We start from the raw sequence: 18,973 nt of genomic DNA, 5'->3' as shown, positions 1-18,973 counted from the left end.
AGCTGAAAGAATGACTAAATCAAAAGCGAGGGAGCCGCTTTTGTTCGCGCCGAGCCGAAATATAATTATTAAATGGGAGCCGAAAGCTTTCATCTTTGTTGAATGTTCAGCACAATTGCAGAATGTTGTTTAAAAGCAATAACAAACCCAAGGTCATGCGATATTGTGCTAAGCGGTGTGCTTGAGCTCCCGTTCCTATGACGACAGCGTAGCAGCGCCGGGCGCCACAAAGCAGCGCTACCTCCTCGTCCCCCTCCTCCACCTCCTCCTCCTCCTCCTCCTCCTCCTCCTGCTCCCTGTGCTTCTACTTCAACGGAAATTTAAAAAAATAAATAAATAAAAGCCGCTCTGACCTTATATATAAATATATATATGTGTGTATATATCCACTCTGCTTAACATCCCAACAGGTCCAGAAGGTGCCAACCTGTTCATCTACCACCTGCCCCAGGAGTTTGGAGACCAGGACATACTGCAGATGTTCATGCCTTTCGGAAACGTGGTCTCTGCCAAAGTCTTCATCGACAAACAGACAAACCTTAGCAAGTGCTTCGGTAGGTGGGGTGGAGGGTGGAGGAGGAGGGAATGCAGTTATTTTTTTACTAGCTGTTCACGGGTCGAATCCCTCAAAGAGAGATCGTTCCACTGAGCAAAAAGCTGCAGAAACACCTGCAGGATCCGTCCCATGTGACGTTAAAGCGTTGGGGATGAGCTCGAGTTCTCCTCGGCCACTCGTAAAGCCAAAAATAATCAAAATGTCTTCTGTGGAGTTGTCCTCGGACGTCCAGTTTCAGGCTAAACATATCCAGTTTTGCGTCTGTCTCATGTTCAGGAATCCCTCAGTGGATCGTCTATCGGTGTGAACTGTGGTAGTTTTCTAAATGGGTGATATTCCTGTCGGGTTTAAAAACATCTTCGCTGCTAAAATTATTTTTGGAAATCCTCCTTATGAACTAATTCAACTCAATGACTCACAAACTCTTTCCAGGGAACATGAGGCGAGACACTACAGGTGAATAGGGCAGAATATTTGAAACTTCTCCACTTGATTACTTACATAAATACAATATTTTTTGTGAATTTATATTTAAATATGCAAATGAGGAGTTATCTATTTAAATATGCACTAATTTGCATACATTTCCAGAACAGAAATCTGAATAATGGTTAAAGTGAGGTTCAGAATTCTTGTTTCTTTTTGTTAATATATTAGATTTCCAGGTATTTACAGAGGGGATTTTGGATTTCTCATTTTATCGCTCCATAAATCACAAAATACTCTCAACAGTCCAAAAGAAATCTATTTTTTGCCATGTTTTTTTTGGAGTAAAATGTTACATAAATCAGGCTCTGAATGATATATGAAAAAAAAAACTCTGTGAATACCTGCAGGATGTGGTTAGGAATAAATCTGGAAAGTTTGGTTTGTGTAAGTGATACTGAAGTGGAGATTTCTGGCTCAGAGTAGCAGAAAAAAACTCATTTTGAGAAAACAGCCTTTAAAGTTTTACTCTGTAAAATCATGTATATTTTTACTGGAAAGCACTATGTATGTAAAACCAGATCTACTCGAATCCTTTAAAACATATCATATAATAATCAGACTAAAACAGACAGCCCTTGACTCCTTTACCTCCAATACTAACATTTCCCCTCCTCCGCTGCCACGTTGAGGACGAAAAGAAGTAACAATGCCCGGCTGAAATGCAAGCACAGATTTACATTTGCATATAATTTCAGCCGCGTGCAACATACGAAACCTACGTATTATGCATATCCGATTCCAGGGCTTCAGCGGAAATAAATCAAGCATGTTTCCAGGCAAACTTGTCAGACTGGGAGACAAGCGAGACGAAGAGTTTGCTGTCGGGTTTAGGGGTCGCGGATATTACAGAGGGGTAGTGGAGTGTGCCCATAGATGACTTTTTGGAAGGCAGCAGAAGAATAAAACTCAAAAAATAACCACAGTAGCTTCTCCGGAAGCTTTATTTTGACATTTTGACCAAGCAATTGTCAGCTTAGAGTTCACTGTCTTATGATTTGGTGCAAATGTAATCCAGATAAATCAGATATTGAGTGACAGAAAACAGCAAAACAGCGTACAGGCGCCTAGCGCTGTAGGATTTTATTGTTCCAGCTTCATTTGGAGGTATTTTTCGCTGCTGTAAATAAACAGGAACGTGAAGGTTATTGGGGAATCTGCAGCACTTCTTTGTGGCATAAAAGTTTCGATTGTTGACCTGAGAATTCAGTCATTACGGGGATATACAAACTAAAGAATACAACTTTTTCTCATTATGCCACCGGTCGTTCCAGGTCTGGTTGACTAGCATGTTTCTAAATCTGGTAAAATACAAATTAAACACGTGTACGACTTGAGTCTTTCCTGAGAAATTAGCAAACAAAGGTGAAGATTGCTAGCTTGCTAGTCCTCAAAGAACACTTTAGAAACTTAAGTCTGTCTCAGTCACCCAGGTCATTGTATATCACTTAACCACTCATCCAAGCTACTTGGAGTTTTCCAGTTATTGTGGAGGTCTCGAAACTTAAAGGATTACAAAATACAGGATGTGGATTTGTGGCATCATTCAGTGCTGCCTTCAAATGGAATGCGTTATACAGAGGTCTATGAGAAAACTACCCTACTTCTGACTTTCCTGGTTAGTTTATGGTATGCTAGTGCTAAGTCTTCTTCAGATGAGCGTGCATGCTATGTCCTGTAGCTTGGAAACCACACAAACTTTCCCACCGACAGATATTTTTGAGGCATAAACGTACACATAATCACTATCTCCTGTGGAGAGAGTGGATTTTGTCTACAACGAACTTGCTCTGATTGGTTTTAGGACCAGTTGAGTGCAGAGGTTGTGTCCCTCTGTATGTTCTGGTAAGAACTGAATGTGGCTACATCCAGCTAGCTGTCCTCCATATCTCTGTCACATTAAAAAAAAATAAAAATAAAAAATGGAGGCAGCCAAAATGCCAAACATTCAAGGCTTGAAATCTGTGGCTAGGTTCACTCCTTTTGTTCTTCATGAGATTGTGGTCACCAAGTTAAGTTGTGAACAGAAAGATGCTGCAAGTGGTAACGTGTACCGTTAGCAAGCTAATGCTGTTAGATTCTAAACTTACTGTCTCAGTACGCCGACCACATCTCGTGAAGTTGCACTTCAATGAAAAATTGAAGCTGTCGACATCAACTTTCCTGGTTGGGACTGTAAAACACAACCCCATTTGAAAGCCGCAGTACCTATCGTTGCTAATGTTGCTAGCTAGCATGCAAACATTGGCTGTGCCATCTTCTTAACTGATGGCGTACTAGCTAGGTTTGCATTCTGCATCCTCTCGCAGTGGTTATTCTAATTCCTTCTAATTTCCTACCCTCTCCGCAGGCTTCGTCAGCTACGACAATCCAGTGTCGGCACAGGCAGCCATCCAGGCCATGAACGGCTTCCAGATCGGCATGAAGCGGCTGAAGGTGCAGCTGAAGCGCTCCAAGAATGACAGCAAACCGTACTGATCTTAGCACTAGGGTCTATCTGCTCCCCATGTTAGCACTGCTAGGGTAAGTCCCCCCACAGAAAAAGAAAACAAACAAAAAAAAACAAAAAAACAAACAAACAGCAAACCGAGCCACGACCTCTCTACACAGGGACTCGGGTAGGGGTTTGGGGTTTGGGGTTTGGGGATTGAGGGGCTGAAGGGAGGGGATGTGGGAGGGAGAGGGAGACGACCTACAACCACCCTGAGTGAGACACGCCTTTTTTTTTTTTGTTTTTATTTTAATTTTTTTTTGCTTTTTTTCTTGAAGATTTTTTTTAATTATTTTAGCTTTCAAGTATTATTATTTATTATACTTATTTTTGACACACATGAACGCTTCCATTACCACCATTACTTTGTGCAATTTTTTTTTTTTTTTTTTTTTTTACTAATGGAAGGAAGTAGCTATCTCGAGTAACTTTTTTTTTCTTCTTTTTTTTTTTAAGAATAAAAAGTTTGCCTATTTAATTTTTTCAGTGAATATTTATACATTCTTGAGGACTAGTTACAGTCAGAGCCGAGGTATAGACAAAGGAGCCATGATGATTTTTAGATTTCTTTTTTCTTATTATAATTTTTTATCCTCCTCTTTCTCTCTCTCGTGAACCTGAAACCTGGCGGAAGGTTCCATTTTCATTTTTTTTTAACCTAGTTTTTTGACGCGCACGCCGATATGCACATTCGACCTTTGACCTCCGCGGTGTTGGTTGCAGGCCGCCGCTGCTTCTTCAAAACCCTTCTATGCCTGCCGGCAACCCGGGAGCAAAAAGGCAAGCAAAACGTTAAGTGGCCTCTTTACAGTATAGTCAGCGGCGACGTCAGCCTTGCCGCACAGCTACACTCCACCACACACACAAAAAAAACAACAACCACCACACACTCCAGCTACGTCTTAATTATTCACATTTTTTTTTATTTCTCAGAAGTTAAAAAAAAAATCTACTTTATCTGGGTCAGATCACATTGGTCTTTGTTTGCGAAAGGGATCTCACAGCATGCAGAACATTTTCAAAATAACATCCAGAATTTGAGGAAAGCTATAACTACTATTACTACTACTACTACTACTACTACTACTACTAAAAAAAAAAAAGTTTATGGGTTAAGGGGGTAACTGAAAATACTTGATGTTTGTTGAAAGATTTAAAAAATAATAATAATAATTCAAAGTACAGAAAGCCACAGGCCTGTAAATTTTATTTGTAAAAAAAGCAGTTCTATTTTTATACAACATTTTTACTGCCTCAGATGAGAAAAAAAAAGGATTTTATTTATTGCCTACCGTTAAGTTATTGGACTCCTATAAAGTATACAGCATCATAAAAGTAGACCCTCGTGGAGAAGTCTCGTTGAATTGGGTTCTCCGGTGTTTTCTTGATGTTTTTTTTTTTTTTTTCAGTGCCGCCATTACGCCCCCCCTCCCAACACACATACACTTCTCTGTGCTGTTCATCCATTCATCCATCCATCCATCCATCCATTCATCTCTTTTCTCTCCATTCGTAGTGGGACTTCTTCTTCTTCTTCCTCTTCTTCACTTGTCGAATCTTTTTTCTTTGCGTTTAGTTTTTTTTTTTACGTTTAGTATTTTTTTTTTCAGTTTCAGTGTCTTTTTGTTTGTTCGTGACCCCACCCAATTTCTGACCACGCCCAATTTCTGACCCCGCCCCCCCTTCCCCAAACAGAAAGATACGGAAAGTACGGGCCCCCCGTTTTGCCCTGCCCTCCCAAACAAAAAATTTTCAAAAATTTTCTCCCAAAACATCCATCCGGGATCCGATGGATAAAAGCTTTGGGTGCTCTCTGTTTTTGTTTGTTGTTTTTTTTTGTGTGTGTGTGTGTGTGTTTACGTGTGACTGAGTGAATGTGCCTGTTAGTATATAACATTTATATCATTTTATATTGCCAAAAAAAAATTATAATATTTAAGTATTAAGCTTAAAAAAATTGCCAATGAAACCAGTGAGTGGTGTTGCTGTTCTGCCTTGTTGTTGTTGTTGTTTGTTTGTTGTTTCTCCTGATTTAAAAAAAAAAAGAAAAGAAAAAAGTAAAAATGCTGTAGTGGTGTGGTGCTTTGGCTCTCTGTGTGTAACTCTCTCCTCTCCCCTGTTTTTTCTTTCCCCCTTTTAGAACAACCCATCTCCATGCCTGTTAGCTCATCGTTTGCCTAGCATGTCTCCGTGGCGTCCCAAACAAATAAAACAAACAAAAAAAAAACTTTAAACGAAAACAAAAATGTCCACCAAACAAAAAAAAAGTGTCATCGTCCTCCTCCTCCTCCTCCTCCTTCCCCGTCATTGTTTTTTCTGATGTCTTTTTTCCGAGCTCACCTGATCATAACCTGGTTCTCCTCCTCCTCCTCCGCCGCCTACTGACCTTTTGAACTTTTTGGATTTTTTTTTAATTTTTTTGTTTTTTGTTTTTTAGTTTTTGTTGTTGTTTTTTTGCATGTGACCTCATTTGGATTTGTTTGTTTTGTTTTTTTGTTCTGGGAGGGTTTCAGGGAGGTTAGAGAAATGAATCAATGTGAAAAAGATATATTAAAGCTGCATTCATATGAAATTTTTTTAAGGAAAAACTAAAATTTTTGTGTTTTTTTTTTGTGTTTGGAGAAAAAACAACAACCTGTGGCAAAGTGATTTCCATTCTGTATGTTTTTCTTGTTATTTTTTTCTTTTTCTTTTGCTTGATGTCCTTTTCTGTTTTCTTCTTCTTTTAAAGTAAACTTGAAAGTTCACTACAGGAATTGGCGCGCGATCTTGCTTCTGGCACCGAAGGGACAGATAAAAAAAAAAAAATTTAAAATTATTTGAAAAAATAAATAAATAAAAACCAGAGCGCGGGCCAGAAGCAGTCAGCGCCAGTTTCTCTGAGAAATAAGACTACTTCCAAACAGTTTTGAATAAAAACTGTCTGATCAATATTAGACTCTCTCAGAGCTCTCTAATGGTTTTTACATTTTTCAGGCAGTGTAAAGTTTTTTGATAAGGCCATTTTAAGTGGCTCTGTTTCTCATTCAAAGTCTATATATAGAACCACTTTTTTCTAGAGTAGTTTAAAGGTAAAAAAAAAATACAAAAAAGACATTTGCCCTGTTTGGGGGGGAGAAATGCTACCTACTTGTGTCACCTTTTGCTGAACTGACTCACAGATAGACAATCCGTGGTTTAAATGCACATGATGAAATGACCTATATTTTCTACTGTTTAAATGTATAGAGGAAAAAAGAAGTAATTACCAAGATACCTGTAAACCCGCGTTAACGTCGGTGCTTCTCGTGAGTTTAGTTGTGGTTTCATCACAAGTCTAACGGTCTTAAATGTCTCATGTTTTTTCAAGAGAAGACTAAAAAATCAGTTTACTTGAACAATAGACAAAGCCTTTCATATTACTATAATAGTTTTCTTTTTTAATTTTTCTTTTCTTTTTTAAAGGAGTCCCTATTTGCTAAATTTCTTGTTGGTTAATTAGCTATATGAAAATTCCTAAAAATATATATAAATATAAATATATCTATATCTATATATATATATATATATATATATAAATGTCAGCTTGTGAAGCATCAATGTCATTATTATTTTATTTCTCTCGTGGGAAACAATATTTAGGTGTGTTTTTGTTGTTCGGCAAAATGTCTTATAAAGAAAAAAAACGATTCGTGTGGAGTTCAGTGCCAAATTCTGAGGGTACTTCCTGCCTAGCGCGTCAGTGTATTTCTTGTGAAAAATTATTTGATAACATGGGTATTTTATTATTAAGTGTTTTGTATGGATCCCTCATATTTAAAAAAAAATATATAGATTTAAAAAAAAAAAGAGTTTGTTAACTTGCTATTCTGTGGTCTTGTTGCCTGAAAATGTCATGTTTGCTTTTTTTTTTCTTTGTAAAGATGTTTAAAACAAAAAAAGGACAAAAAAAAAAGTGCCCATGTGTCATCACACACACAAACACACATGCACACACACTCTTCGTGCAGACCTCACGGTTTTTACTTTGTTGTTGTGCGTGAGAGCCCCTGAGCGTGAAAAGCCTCTGCAGCGACCGCTAGCGGCCGACCACGCGCGTCTCCAGCTAACGTCTCGCCACTGTTCAGCCGCCGCGCTCATCGAAGCCTTACCACGAAAACTTTGCACTTCCTGCTGTCTCTCGATTAGCGTCTCGCTACGTGTGCGGCGCGTTGTTTCTGATTGTTCTTCACCATAAAAACTGAGGCGCCAGTCGAAAGCCTTACATCTCCAAAATCACCTTTTTTTTTTTTTTTTTTTTTTTTTTTTTGTTGTTGACTTCAAAACACCCGCGGTCGCCGTTCGCCCGTTCCCGATGGCGAGGATCATTACACCTCATCCTTTTTCGTATGATGTAAGCACAGGGCAAGAATTCGCCAAGTCTTTTAAAAGAAGTAGGGGGAGAGAAGACAAAAAAAAAAAAAAAAAAAAAGCACACGGCGTCGCCGGGAGTCATCGAGAGGCCGGATGTTCCCGAGCAAGATTTAGTTTGTATTTTTTTGGATCTTTTTTTTCTCCATACGTGAGTCTCGTGGTGTTTCGGGCCAAAATCGTGTTTTAGATGCCAAAGTGTGTTACTGACATTCTCATATAGTCGAGCCGTTTACATGGCACAGTGTTGTCGGTCTACTCAACTGCCCCACCCGCACCCAACTGTTTCCCCACTAAACCCCCCGCCCCACTCCCTGAAAGCCTAGTTTACGGTCTGCAGCAAAAAAAAAAAATCAAAAAAATCAACAAAAAAAAAAAAGAAAAAGGCAGCATTATTTTCTACAGAAGCTCACCAGTCGCCTTAACCAGGGAGTGTCGTACCAGTATTATAAGAGTAGAAGATGTTGTCAGTTGTCGGTGATGTGTGCACAGTTAACCTACCACTTCTGTCGGTTTCGCGCAATCGTTTTAGGAGCAGAAAGGCTGGAAAATCGCGTCTGTCTCCCGCCCCTGTCTGATTGTTGTCTCCTAGGCCAAAGCAAGGGGGTTTATTAAAAATAAAAAAATAAAAAATAAAAAAACAGGGTCTGTGTGGACAGGAGACGTCTTATTGGAACGGCGACAGGGGAAATAAAAGCGGAGGAGGGGTCACGCCGGAGATGAAGGCAGCAGCAGCTTTCATTATCCCCTCAAAGACCAAACCAAACTTTTATGTCGATCTCAAGGAGGGAGGCGAGCAGACTTTTTATTTTTTATTTATTTTTCTCTTCCTGAATCAAAACAAATGCAGTAGGTGCATGAGCCACAAACAGCCATAACTACCTGTACGGGAAAAAAAAGCTGGTACGCCCGGAGGAGTCAACCGGTTTTCTAACCAGCAGGTTTCTCGTTGCACGTTTTTTTTTTTTTTTTTTTTTTCTAATCGTTACGCGTGGAGGCTACACATGTCTTTTTTTTTTTTTTTTTTTTATTAACTTGTCCACGAGTAAAATTGCCAAATCGCCGCCAAATCTCACCGACTTGCGCCGCGCAGATATTTGCGCCGTCTTCGTCTTCGTTTCTCGGTGTCGGAAGCACAACGAAAGGGCCGCGGAAGTTCCTGCCGAGCGCCTTCGCCTCAGGGGCTGTCATCGCCCTGATGCTCGTTGTAACCTTTCTATCTTGTCACTGTTCACTTCTCTGTTCTCCTTCTTTACTTAATTATCTTAAGTGCTATTTATCGAACAATGAAATCTGAAAGGAAAACAAAACAACAAAAAAAAAAAATCAAACTTGTCGTTTCTTTGCATTATGTCGAGTTTTTTGAGGAAAAAAAAATGTTTTGTGTGTTTCTCTCTTTCCGTGGCGTGAAAACAAAAAAAAAAAACAAAGCTTGTTGTCTGTAGAAATGATCCCAAGTTTACTATTATTATTATTATTTTTTTTTGTTTTTCTTATTAATTAATATCCTTGTTGTTGAATTTTGTTTTTCGATTCTCGGATTCTTTTCCAGTAGTTTCAAAGTTATTGTCTCGAGAGAAGCCAAAGTCAAATGCATTTCAGTGGATCCTGTAAAGCGTGATGTATGTTTGTTTGACAACACTTCGAAATCTGTCACTGGATGGGATTTGAAAAGTACAAAAAAAAAAAAAAAAAAAAAAAAAAATGCAGGCTTTCCTATTTCTACAACTGATTGTAATTATGCATTTTGTACCAGTGGAATTTTTTATACTGGAGATTAAAGGATACATCAAAAAAAAAAAAAAAAAAAAAAAAAATCTTAGAAAAAAAAAAGCTGTCTGGCCTGGTGGTGTGGCCTGACCCCTGACTGGTCCCCGAGTATGATTTCTAGTTGGCGTCAAGGAAGTTGGCTTTTGATATAAGATTTTCTAGGAGATCTTTGGCTTTATTTCTTTCACTTCTTTTTCCTCACTTGAGTGTTCTTCCTTTCCTTTCCTTTCTTTTTTCTTTGTTTCTTTTTTAGTTTCTTTCCCGAAAAACAGAGGCTAGGTGAGCGTCAAGACCTTTCATTTTTTTTTGCTTTATAAATAGTTCTAGCGAGTTTGTCTATACAGCAGCGGTAAGTTTCATTTATGACTTTCTGTATTGTGCCGTCTACACGATAAGACAATTATAGAAAAAGAAGGAATAGAAATATTTAGTCACCTTCAGTGGTTTAATGTATTAGTTTAATAAAGAGATCAACTAATTAGAAGATTTTTTGCTTTTAGCTGTTTAGATTTTTCCGGTTTCTCTGTCCTTCTCTGTGAACTAACTGTGTAGCTGAAGCAGTCAGAATTATTTTTGTAAACGTATGTTCTTGTGTGATGCAGTTTTTTGCTTCTGTCTCCTATATTAAACCATTTTTCCTAATACTTGTCTCTCTCTGTGTTGTTATGTTCCAGTGGCTGTCTGATGTCGTACTGTTTCTCAACCTCTCCCCGACCATTCGCTCATCTTATTCTCTCTTCTCTCTCTTCTCTCTCTCTCTCTCTTGTCGTCTCTTTCTTCCTCATGTTCGTGTTTTCTGTTTTGACCACATAGTAAAGTTGACTCCATCGCCAGTGCCAACTCACTATGCTGTTCTCACCGAAACATAGTGAATATACATCGAGGTGTTTGTATGTATATTACTGTGTAGCCCAAGTTGCTGCGCGACAGTCGACCAGATGAAAAAAAAAAAAACACAAAACATTTAAATCTCCCCCCCAAAAAATGCTAAGAAAAGAAAAAGTGCAAATATTTGGGAAATATGCTTATTCACATTACTGTTAGGAGGAAAAGAATTAGCACCTGTCCTAAAATGCTACTAGACAGCTAGCAATTTGCTTGTTGTCCACCTCTTTGTAGCTAGCTAGCTGTTGCCTAGGTAACCCTCTTGTATAGCTAGCTCTTCCTGCTATCGTCGGCCTCTTTTTGAAAAGAAAATGCCCGTTTGGGCTCACACAAATTAGCATTAGCCTGCTAGCTAGTCTCGTCTTTGCTAGCTAGTGTGGTTAGCGTCTGACAAAGTTTTGGATTAGTTCATCTCGCTGCCTGTGTCAAACTCAAACTTTGAAACAATTTCAAACTTGTCTGGAATTTTGTTCTACTAGAGCCTCAAACATGTTTACATTGATTTTGTGTTTCTCTGTGGATGATCGAGGCCCCTGTTGCCTAGGTAACCCTCTTGTATAGCTAGCTTTTCTTGCTAATGTCGGCCTCTTTTTGAAAAGAAAATACCGTAAAATGCCTGCCAACATCTTTGCTAGCTAGTTTGGTTAGCACTTGTCAAAGTTGAGTACACAAGTTAGCTGGTAAACTTGCTAGCTAGTTGTGTTAGTCCTTGTGCAAGCGTTTCTCTAGCTAGCTTCTGTCAAGCTAGTTTGAAAGCTTGTTTGTGCTCAAAAGAAAATGAGGGCTTCTTTCTTTATACTTGTATTAGAGGCTGAAACACTAATAAAAGTCTTTCAGCTATCTAAAAACATACAATTTCCCCATGACAAAGTAGTATGTAGCTAGTAATGATAGCTAGCTTGTGTTAGCAAACTACAATGAGTAGCTAACACACTTGCAAACACCTCCCCGAGAATAGATTTCCTTTTTTAATAAATCTGTGATGTTCCTTTTACTGAGAGGTTTTAGGAAAGAGTTAAGCTAGTTGTTTCCAGTCTTAATGCTAAACTAAGCTAATCGACAAACAACTGTGCATATTTCCCAAACTGCTGAATGTTTCCTTCGAGAGCATTAATGGATTTCTTATTTTCCTCACACGTATTAATCCAGGAATATTTTAGATTTTTCAGGACCCTTCCATCTAACCGGTTGACAGTCTTGGCAAGAAAATAAGTGAACATATTTCCCAAATTGCAGAATCCTACCTTGAAGCCCATTTACAGAATATTTTTATTTAATTTAGTACAGCTGAGGACTGTTAAATTTAATGTGTCTTGTGTCAAATTTGCTGGGTCAAGGCACAATTAACGGTTCCCTTACCGGGGGTCCTGGCCTACGCTGTCCTCCCTCCCGTGCTGTCCGCTGTCCTGGGCGAGACCTGTCCACTGTATGTCCTACTCTGTGTCCAATCCACTCCCGTACTGTCTCACCGTCACAACTGCATCCCCAGTAGAAAGAGAGAGAGGAAAGAGAAGTCAAAGGTCAAAGTTTTCACCTTTCATTCACAGAATCCGAGGCAGGTTTTGACACATTTAAATAAATTAAAAGAGAGATTTGAAGGGACAAAAAACCGAGGTCCTTCGAAACGTGGGGAGACGGGGACGACACTGGCTGCTTCTCAAAACTTTCAATATCGGTCTAAGACGTCAGACAATGCGCAGGAAAGCCTCACTTCAAAGCTGCAACCTGCACAGCTTTAAAGTTTTACCTTATCCTTTCACTGCTGCACCAGTTCGCCACGTCTGTTATTAAATATTGATTGTGTGGTTCAGGCAAGGCGCACAATAAACCACCTTCACTCTGCGGATCCGACCTATGGACGGATAACGTTACACCTTTATTACTGTCAACGTGTGTCTGGCTTTTATCCACTTTTAAAATGAGAAACGCAGCCAGGATGGGAATGTTTTCAGGTCACACCATGCTCGGATAAAAATGTGAACGGTGCTTTTCTTCCGTGGGAAGAGGCGTGCGAAGGCGGCCGGGATTCGAGGTAAGAGCGACGCGGTCGGACGCAATATTTGAGATGCATCACAGTTTCTTCAGTGTAGGGGTTTGAACGGACTCGTTCACCAGTTAGTTTGTCGACTTTTTCTGCTGTGCTGATGACGCTTTTGAGCATCATAGTCTCTGATCACATGACGACAACAACAACATGGACGCCTCCTAGAAGACGGATAAGGGTGGTTGCAGCAAACTAGCAGCAGTTCATCAGGTGCGTGGAACAAAGTACTCCTGAAATCCATCTCAAAAGATACTAACGCTAGCAGAGTAATGGTACAAATCCACTTCTTGCGGCTGCACATCAACAATTTGCCAAAGTTATTAGACCTTTTGCTGCAGTGCACGGAGAAAGCTACACTATCCCGTCAAACATCACGCTGTGGAGTACTATTAAATGCTACTGACGGTGCTGTTTTTATACAGGCTATACATACGTGCAGCTCACAGTATGTAGCACGTGAGCCGTCTGTTCTCAGCGCACGTATTCATGTTAAGGATTTCAAATATCTGAGGTTGCGCAGCCTCTATTTCAATCACAAAAAAAAAGGTCAAGGTTCTTTATTGTCATACATATGGGGATAAAATTAAATTTAAAATAGAATGAAAAGAATATAAAAGTATAAAATGGCGCAGTGATGAAAAGCTAAAGTGTGCAATAACATGCTGCAAATGCAATGCATGCAAAAAAAACAACAAAAACTAAAATGATAGCTGACAATGGAGCAATAGATGGCGGGGGGGCCACGTCAGGTCTTGAGCATATTGTTCATGAGTCTTAGCTTCTAGAAAGAATCTGTGCTGGAGCCTTGATGTTTTGGCCCTGATGCAGCAGAGTCTTCAGATCAGGGCAGAATGAATGTCGCATTGGAAGAGAAAGGCATAATAGACAATTTAATACATTTTCTCGTATGACTGTGAGATAAACGTGTCCACCTAACCCTAACAGGTGCCTCAGAGATTTTCATCAAGCGGAGAAAACCTTAGAAACACCCATCATAAAGCCTCTCAGCCGCGTTCAATGAATAACACGCGAATAAATCCCGCAATCGATGCCAGACTATTTATAGAGGGTAGACAGCAGCGATAGTGGATCAATAACACGAAGGCAGCACAGTTTGCAAATGAAAATAGAGGAGTCGCACTCGCCGAGACATGCCGGAGTTACTGAGAGACGATTTAAATGCAGGTAAAGAGGAGCAACAAGTGCATTATTCAAGGTTTCAAGCGAGAGAGGAGAAACCAGACGAGCCACAGAGGCCTGGGAACAAACGGAGACTCCCTTCCTGCGAGAAACCAGACGGATGCACCGAAGAGGAAATTGAAGAGAGCTGTTTGATTCGAGCTAATTGAGATTAACCGCCAGCGGAGGCCGACGCCACGGCAGGAAGCGACCAGATTATTTCAGAGGGAGTTACCTCCGTGAAGGAAGAGGGTCAGAGGTCGGCGGAGGTTTTTCACCGCACGCATTAGAGTTTCAAAACAGTATATTTGCAGGATGCTGCCGTTCGGGGAAGAAGCAATTTTCCCCTCGGCCACAACAACATCAGGCACATAATGGCAACCGAGGACTCCCAAGGTCATGGCCGGGATGTGTATTCTCTTCATTTCTGATTCCACTTTTCACACAAGGACGCTCTTCATTCACAGGGGGTGAAAATGGATTTCGGCGCGCTCTCACATTTTCTACCTGTTATGGAAGCACAGCGCACAAACCCTTAGTCTCATGATGGAAGAATTATTTAGCTCTCGGTGCAAACCTTCACAGAGCATTTGCTCAAAACTGTGTGTGAAGCAGAAAAAATTAAAAGACACTTCAGGAAAAAAAAAAAACTAAAATATGCAATGAACATGTGGAAAAGTAAATTGTTCTTAAATAAATGCTTCATTTTAGGCAATCAGCTAAAGATTTTGAGCCCAAAATTTGCACGACAAACCTAAAATTGCATATTTACCATCACTCCCTTTTTCCACTTTAATTATTTTATCATTTTCATCTACTTCACCTCTCAAAGGGAAAGAGGAGAGCCGCTGTTCTTGACGTCTCTTTGAGTCTACCGCGCCCTGCTCAAAAAATAAAAGTGAAATAATTCCAAATAAAGTCTCTTTTCTTTGTGCAGGTAATTAAATTATAGTGTTGATCAAAGAAAAGCCTGGTAAAGGGCTTTTTTTCGCCCCCCTCTAACGTAGCCCTCCCCCCTTTTCTTCTGCATTCCTTTGAAGAACTAAAGTGACTCATTCCCCCCCATTGTTAGACAAAATATTCACTAAATTGTTAAGCTTGTGCAATGCTTGAGCTTGTTGGCAGCACACGGAGGAAACAGAGGAAATACATCAGAAATAAAACTGTTAGTGAAGGAATGAATGCGTGCACCGGGAGTCAGGTGAGACGATGCTGCCATCTTGTGTCGACAGGGAGAAAAACCAGAACGCTGTGACTTGAAAAAGCCACATGTCTGACTTGGACGGAGACACTGTGCTGCTGATGCAAAACAGAATGTGACCTGTGTCTTTTGCTCTTTGATGAGATTAGCACGTTGTAGGGTGGCCTTTATTAGGTCTTTTATTGCCTTGCTGGTGTTTGGGGGTCGGGCCGGATCTCAAATCTGTGTTTGATCTCTGCCACAGACTGTGAGTGCTTCTGCATATTTTTACTTGTTACACTGCCATTTGAGACAGCTCAGTCATTAACCTGCAGATACGCACCAGAATGTTTTAAACGTGGAGAAAAATGGTAAGAATTAAAGACCTTTGCTCCACACCAGGGCTGTGGATGAATAAACCGGGAGCGAGCCGTTGACATTCCTTCTGCTTTTTATTTTACATTATGTTTAGTATGATGGTGGAATTTAAACCAAAAGCATCAGGATTTGTTTGAGTGTGTTTTGTAGTTTTTTGATGCGTCTTTATCTGTAGTTTAGTTCTTGTGGATTTGTTAAACGTCATCCGTCACTGCCCATTCGGATTTCAAGTCACATCTGACCAAGAAGAGTCCAGATAACCAGATGTGATTTTGCACAGATTAATCTGGGGGTAACTTGTGCGGACTTGGTGCAACCAGTTATCCCAGAATGCATTTCATGAGTGTGATCTAGTGCACTAGTGTCCAGAATGACTGTACTGCACCTTCCCGTCACCCGGAATCCAAACTTCAGAATCAAACTAGTCCCAACTACTAACTATGCACCTTTCCTTTGTTGTTGTTGTTGTTGATGTTGTTTTGTGGGTGGTGCTCACCTATAGCTCACGATTATGTACTACGGTTTCTTAAGCAGATTAAGTTAAAGTTATTTCCAAAGAAGTTCAATAACAACAAGTTCAGTTGCTTTTGGTTTAGCTTTTCTTTTAGATGTACCATGACTGGAGAATCTTCTTAGACATAAAAACTTATTTCTTATTTCCTGTTAGACCTTTCGAAAATGACCTTAAAATATTGCATTTAAGGTTCCGGTAAACATTTTTGCAATTGATTTCAATAGAAGAGTGGACTGTAGTAGGTGTTGCCAGATGGGAAATGACAAATTATTACTCTTAAAATTCTCGTACATACCCAATTTAATGTTGCTCATAACCATCTGCTACAGTAAAACATTACCTGAGACCATATAGGATAGCTTATAATGCAGTTTTACCTTTAAATAAACTAACAACCCTGTTTGTGTTTCAAATTATCAAATTATCGCCCATTATTTATCATACAGAGGGGGACGTTACCGTACAAATACAAACGCCGAAGACAAAAAATCTGAATAAAAATTAAGATTTCACGTAAATCTATATCATAGTAAGTGTTAGACGTTGGAATACTTGCAGCTGAGTTGATTCCTGTTTCTGTTTTTATCATACACAGTATAGTAACGGTCACTGGCGTCATTAGGTCTGACAAAATTCAATATAAAATGGCCAGAATATGAGCTTGAATAAATAATTATATATGATCACTTAAATATGATCATAAATCAATTCCCCTTCACTTCATAGTGTCAGGTAGAATGAGCCCCATCAGTGCATTCTTATCCAATCCATTCCACTTAATATTGATTTAATTCAAGTAATTAAGTATTTTCACATCCTGTGCACCTCCTGGGGGCTAAGCCTCCCCTGTCCTTAAAACCTAGTGACGCCCCTGGTATCGGTGTAGAAACAGGGATAGACCTGTAAATTGCCCCTGTAGCCTCCTTTTCTTTCCTCACTTTGTGAAGGATTGACTTCCGAGAACTTCCATTCTACTCTACAAATGCTCTTATGTCCCATAAATAACGCAGCATGAAGTAAAGTGCCATAAAATGAAAGGAAAACTCATTTAAGCCACCATAACAACATCTGGGTCTCGTAACATACTCTACTCTTTGCAGGTTTTACCTCTGCTTTATTTCTCACTCTCTGCAATAGCAATTCTGCAGGAAAAGCGTATAAAACTCTTGGTGTTATTATAGCAACTGCCTCCACATAATGCCTTATTTTTATTTTTTATTTTTTACACCTTAGAGACCTTTGTGGAATTCATCCACTTCCTCGTCTGTACAAAACGCCCGGTTACTCATTTTAAGTGCACCTCTGATGATGAACAGAGGGAACGGCATGTTTGTTTGTGTGTTCGTGTAGCACTCGTAGGTGGAACCGATGTGGAATTTGTCGCAGACAGCCACAATCACCGGCTTAATAGGCCGTGAAATCAACACTCGCAGCGGGGCAGAGCCGGAATCGAGTCCCTCTCGTCGTACCCTTAACGTGGTCACGTGACACATTAGGATGACAAACAGGCAAGTAACGCCACGCGCTAACAAGGTAAGTGGCACAGGTCTGCAGCGCCGTCGGATCGGCCTATAAAACACACAACACGGCCTGATTAGCTGCTGCCTGACGCTGACAACAGACTTATTGATTGTCTGAGCCCGTCTGCTCTTCTCTGATTCAACTTCTGATCCACGCCGAACATGCGTCCCCGACAACTGATGGACGTTTCCAATAACTGAGCACAACAAGCAGCAAATGAATAAATCGATGGCTGACTCGGACTGAATCTGACATTCTTGAGAAAAGTCGATACTCGAGCCTGAGAATACCTAAGTGTTAAGAGTGTTTGTTCATTTGGATATATATGGGGTGAGTGGCCCTGCGAGGAGGTGAGGAGACAAAGACAGAAAGGTCGGTACATGGAAGCCAGGAAAAAGATTCTCTGATACAAAAATCTGCACTGTCACTTATTCCTTACGATAGACCGTAAGAAAAGTGGATGCCATGATAGCTTCTCAAAAGTGAGGCCAACAAAGCATGTGGAGCTCCCCCTGGTGGATGACTGCAGTATAAGTCGTATGAGCCACGCCCGCTCCGTGTTAGTGGATGGGAGTTGGGCCGAGGTAAGTCACAGTTTCTGTATTTAATACAGTATAATGCCAATGAGTCAAGGGATATGTGTGTATATATGTGTGTGTGTTTTGTTTTTATAATTAGAAACAGGATGTGATGTCACTGTGACTGACAGTTGCCATTGACAACAGCTCACTTAAGGGGTTGCACATCCCAGAATTCTAGCCTCATTTTGCCATTTCTAGATTTCTAGAGTCTATGATCCTTACAGTGAAGCATGGTGGTGGCAGCATCATGCTACTGCTACGCCTGAATCGAAAGTAGCCAAGACACTTTGCAGCTGTTGTTTTAAATATACACCAGACTTTAGACTAAAAGTCTAAAAAATAGAATAAAATAATCATATGAATACAAAAAAATAACTTTTTTTGTTTTTATGTAGCTTTTAAAATGGCTGATGTTTCTTCAAGTGTTTTTGTTATTTGACGCTTTAGAAACAGGATGTGCCGTAACCATGATTGACAGTTGCCATTGACAACAGCTCAGTTAAGGGGTTGCACATCCCCACAATTCTAGCCTCAGTTTGACCAATGGGAGGAAGTGGAGCCCATTTTTTAGTCTATGACCCTTACAATGAAGCAAGGTGGTGGCAGCATCATGCAACTGGCATCTGAACCAAAAGGAGAAACACACTTGTTGTTGTAGTTGTTGTATTGAACATACACCAACAACAAGTCTAAAAGTCTAAAAAATAGAAAAAAAATCATTTGAAGTGCCAAAATTGAACGTTCTTTGTTCTTATGCAGATATAAGAACAAAGTATAAAAAACTGAAAAACTGACAAAAATTGAACTTCGTTTGTATGCGGCTTTGAAAGTGACTGATGTTTCTTCAAGTGTTAGTTTTTTTTATTTTTTTTGGAGACGTTTTGTGTTTGTTATTTGATACTTTAGAAACAGGATGTGCCATAACACTGACTGACAATTGCCACAGACAACAGCTCAGTTAAGGGGTTGCACAACCCCACAATTCTAGCCTCAGTTTGA

At 39.9% G+C, this 18,973-nt stretch overlaps 1 protein-coding gene across 23 annotated transcripts in view; it reads left to right on the top strand.

Annotated features, from left to right (window-relative positions):
- celf2 (cugbp, Elav-like family member 2) overlaps positions 1-10,336 on the top strand; it is a 210,693-nt gene extending 200,357 nt beyond the window's left edge. For all 23 annotated transcript variants that reach the window (XM_047575017.1, XM_047575016.1, XM_047575013.1 and 20 more), the window contains 3 exons: positions 411-554; positions 3,393-3,565; positions 5,674-10,336. In XM_047575017.1, the coding sequence (XP_047430973.1) occupies positions 411-554; positions 3,393-3,520 (272 nt within the window). In that variant the 3' untranslated portion in view covers positions 3,521-3,565; positions 5,674-10,336. The remainder of the gene's footprint in view (positions 1-410; positions 555-3,392; positions 3,566-5,673) is intronic.
- The last annotated feature ends 8,637 nt before the right edge of the window (positions 10,337-18,973 follow it).

This window comes from Mugil cephalus, chromosome 22 (genome assembly GCF_022458985.1).
Source record: "Mugil cephalus isolate CIBA_MC_2020 chromosome 22, CIBA_Mcephalus_1.1, whole genome shotgun sequence".
Taxonomy (NCBI): domain Eukaryota; kingdom Metazoa; phylum Chordata; class Actinopteri; order Mugiliformes; family Mugilidae; genus Mugil; species Mugil cephalus.
This window is presented reverse-complemented; position numbering and strand designations above follow the sequence as displayed.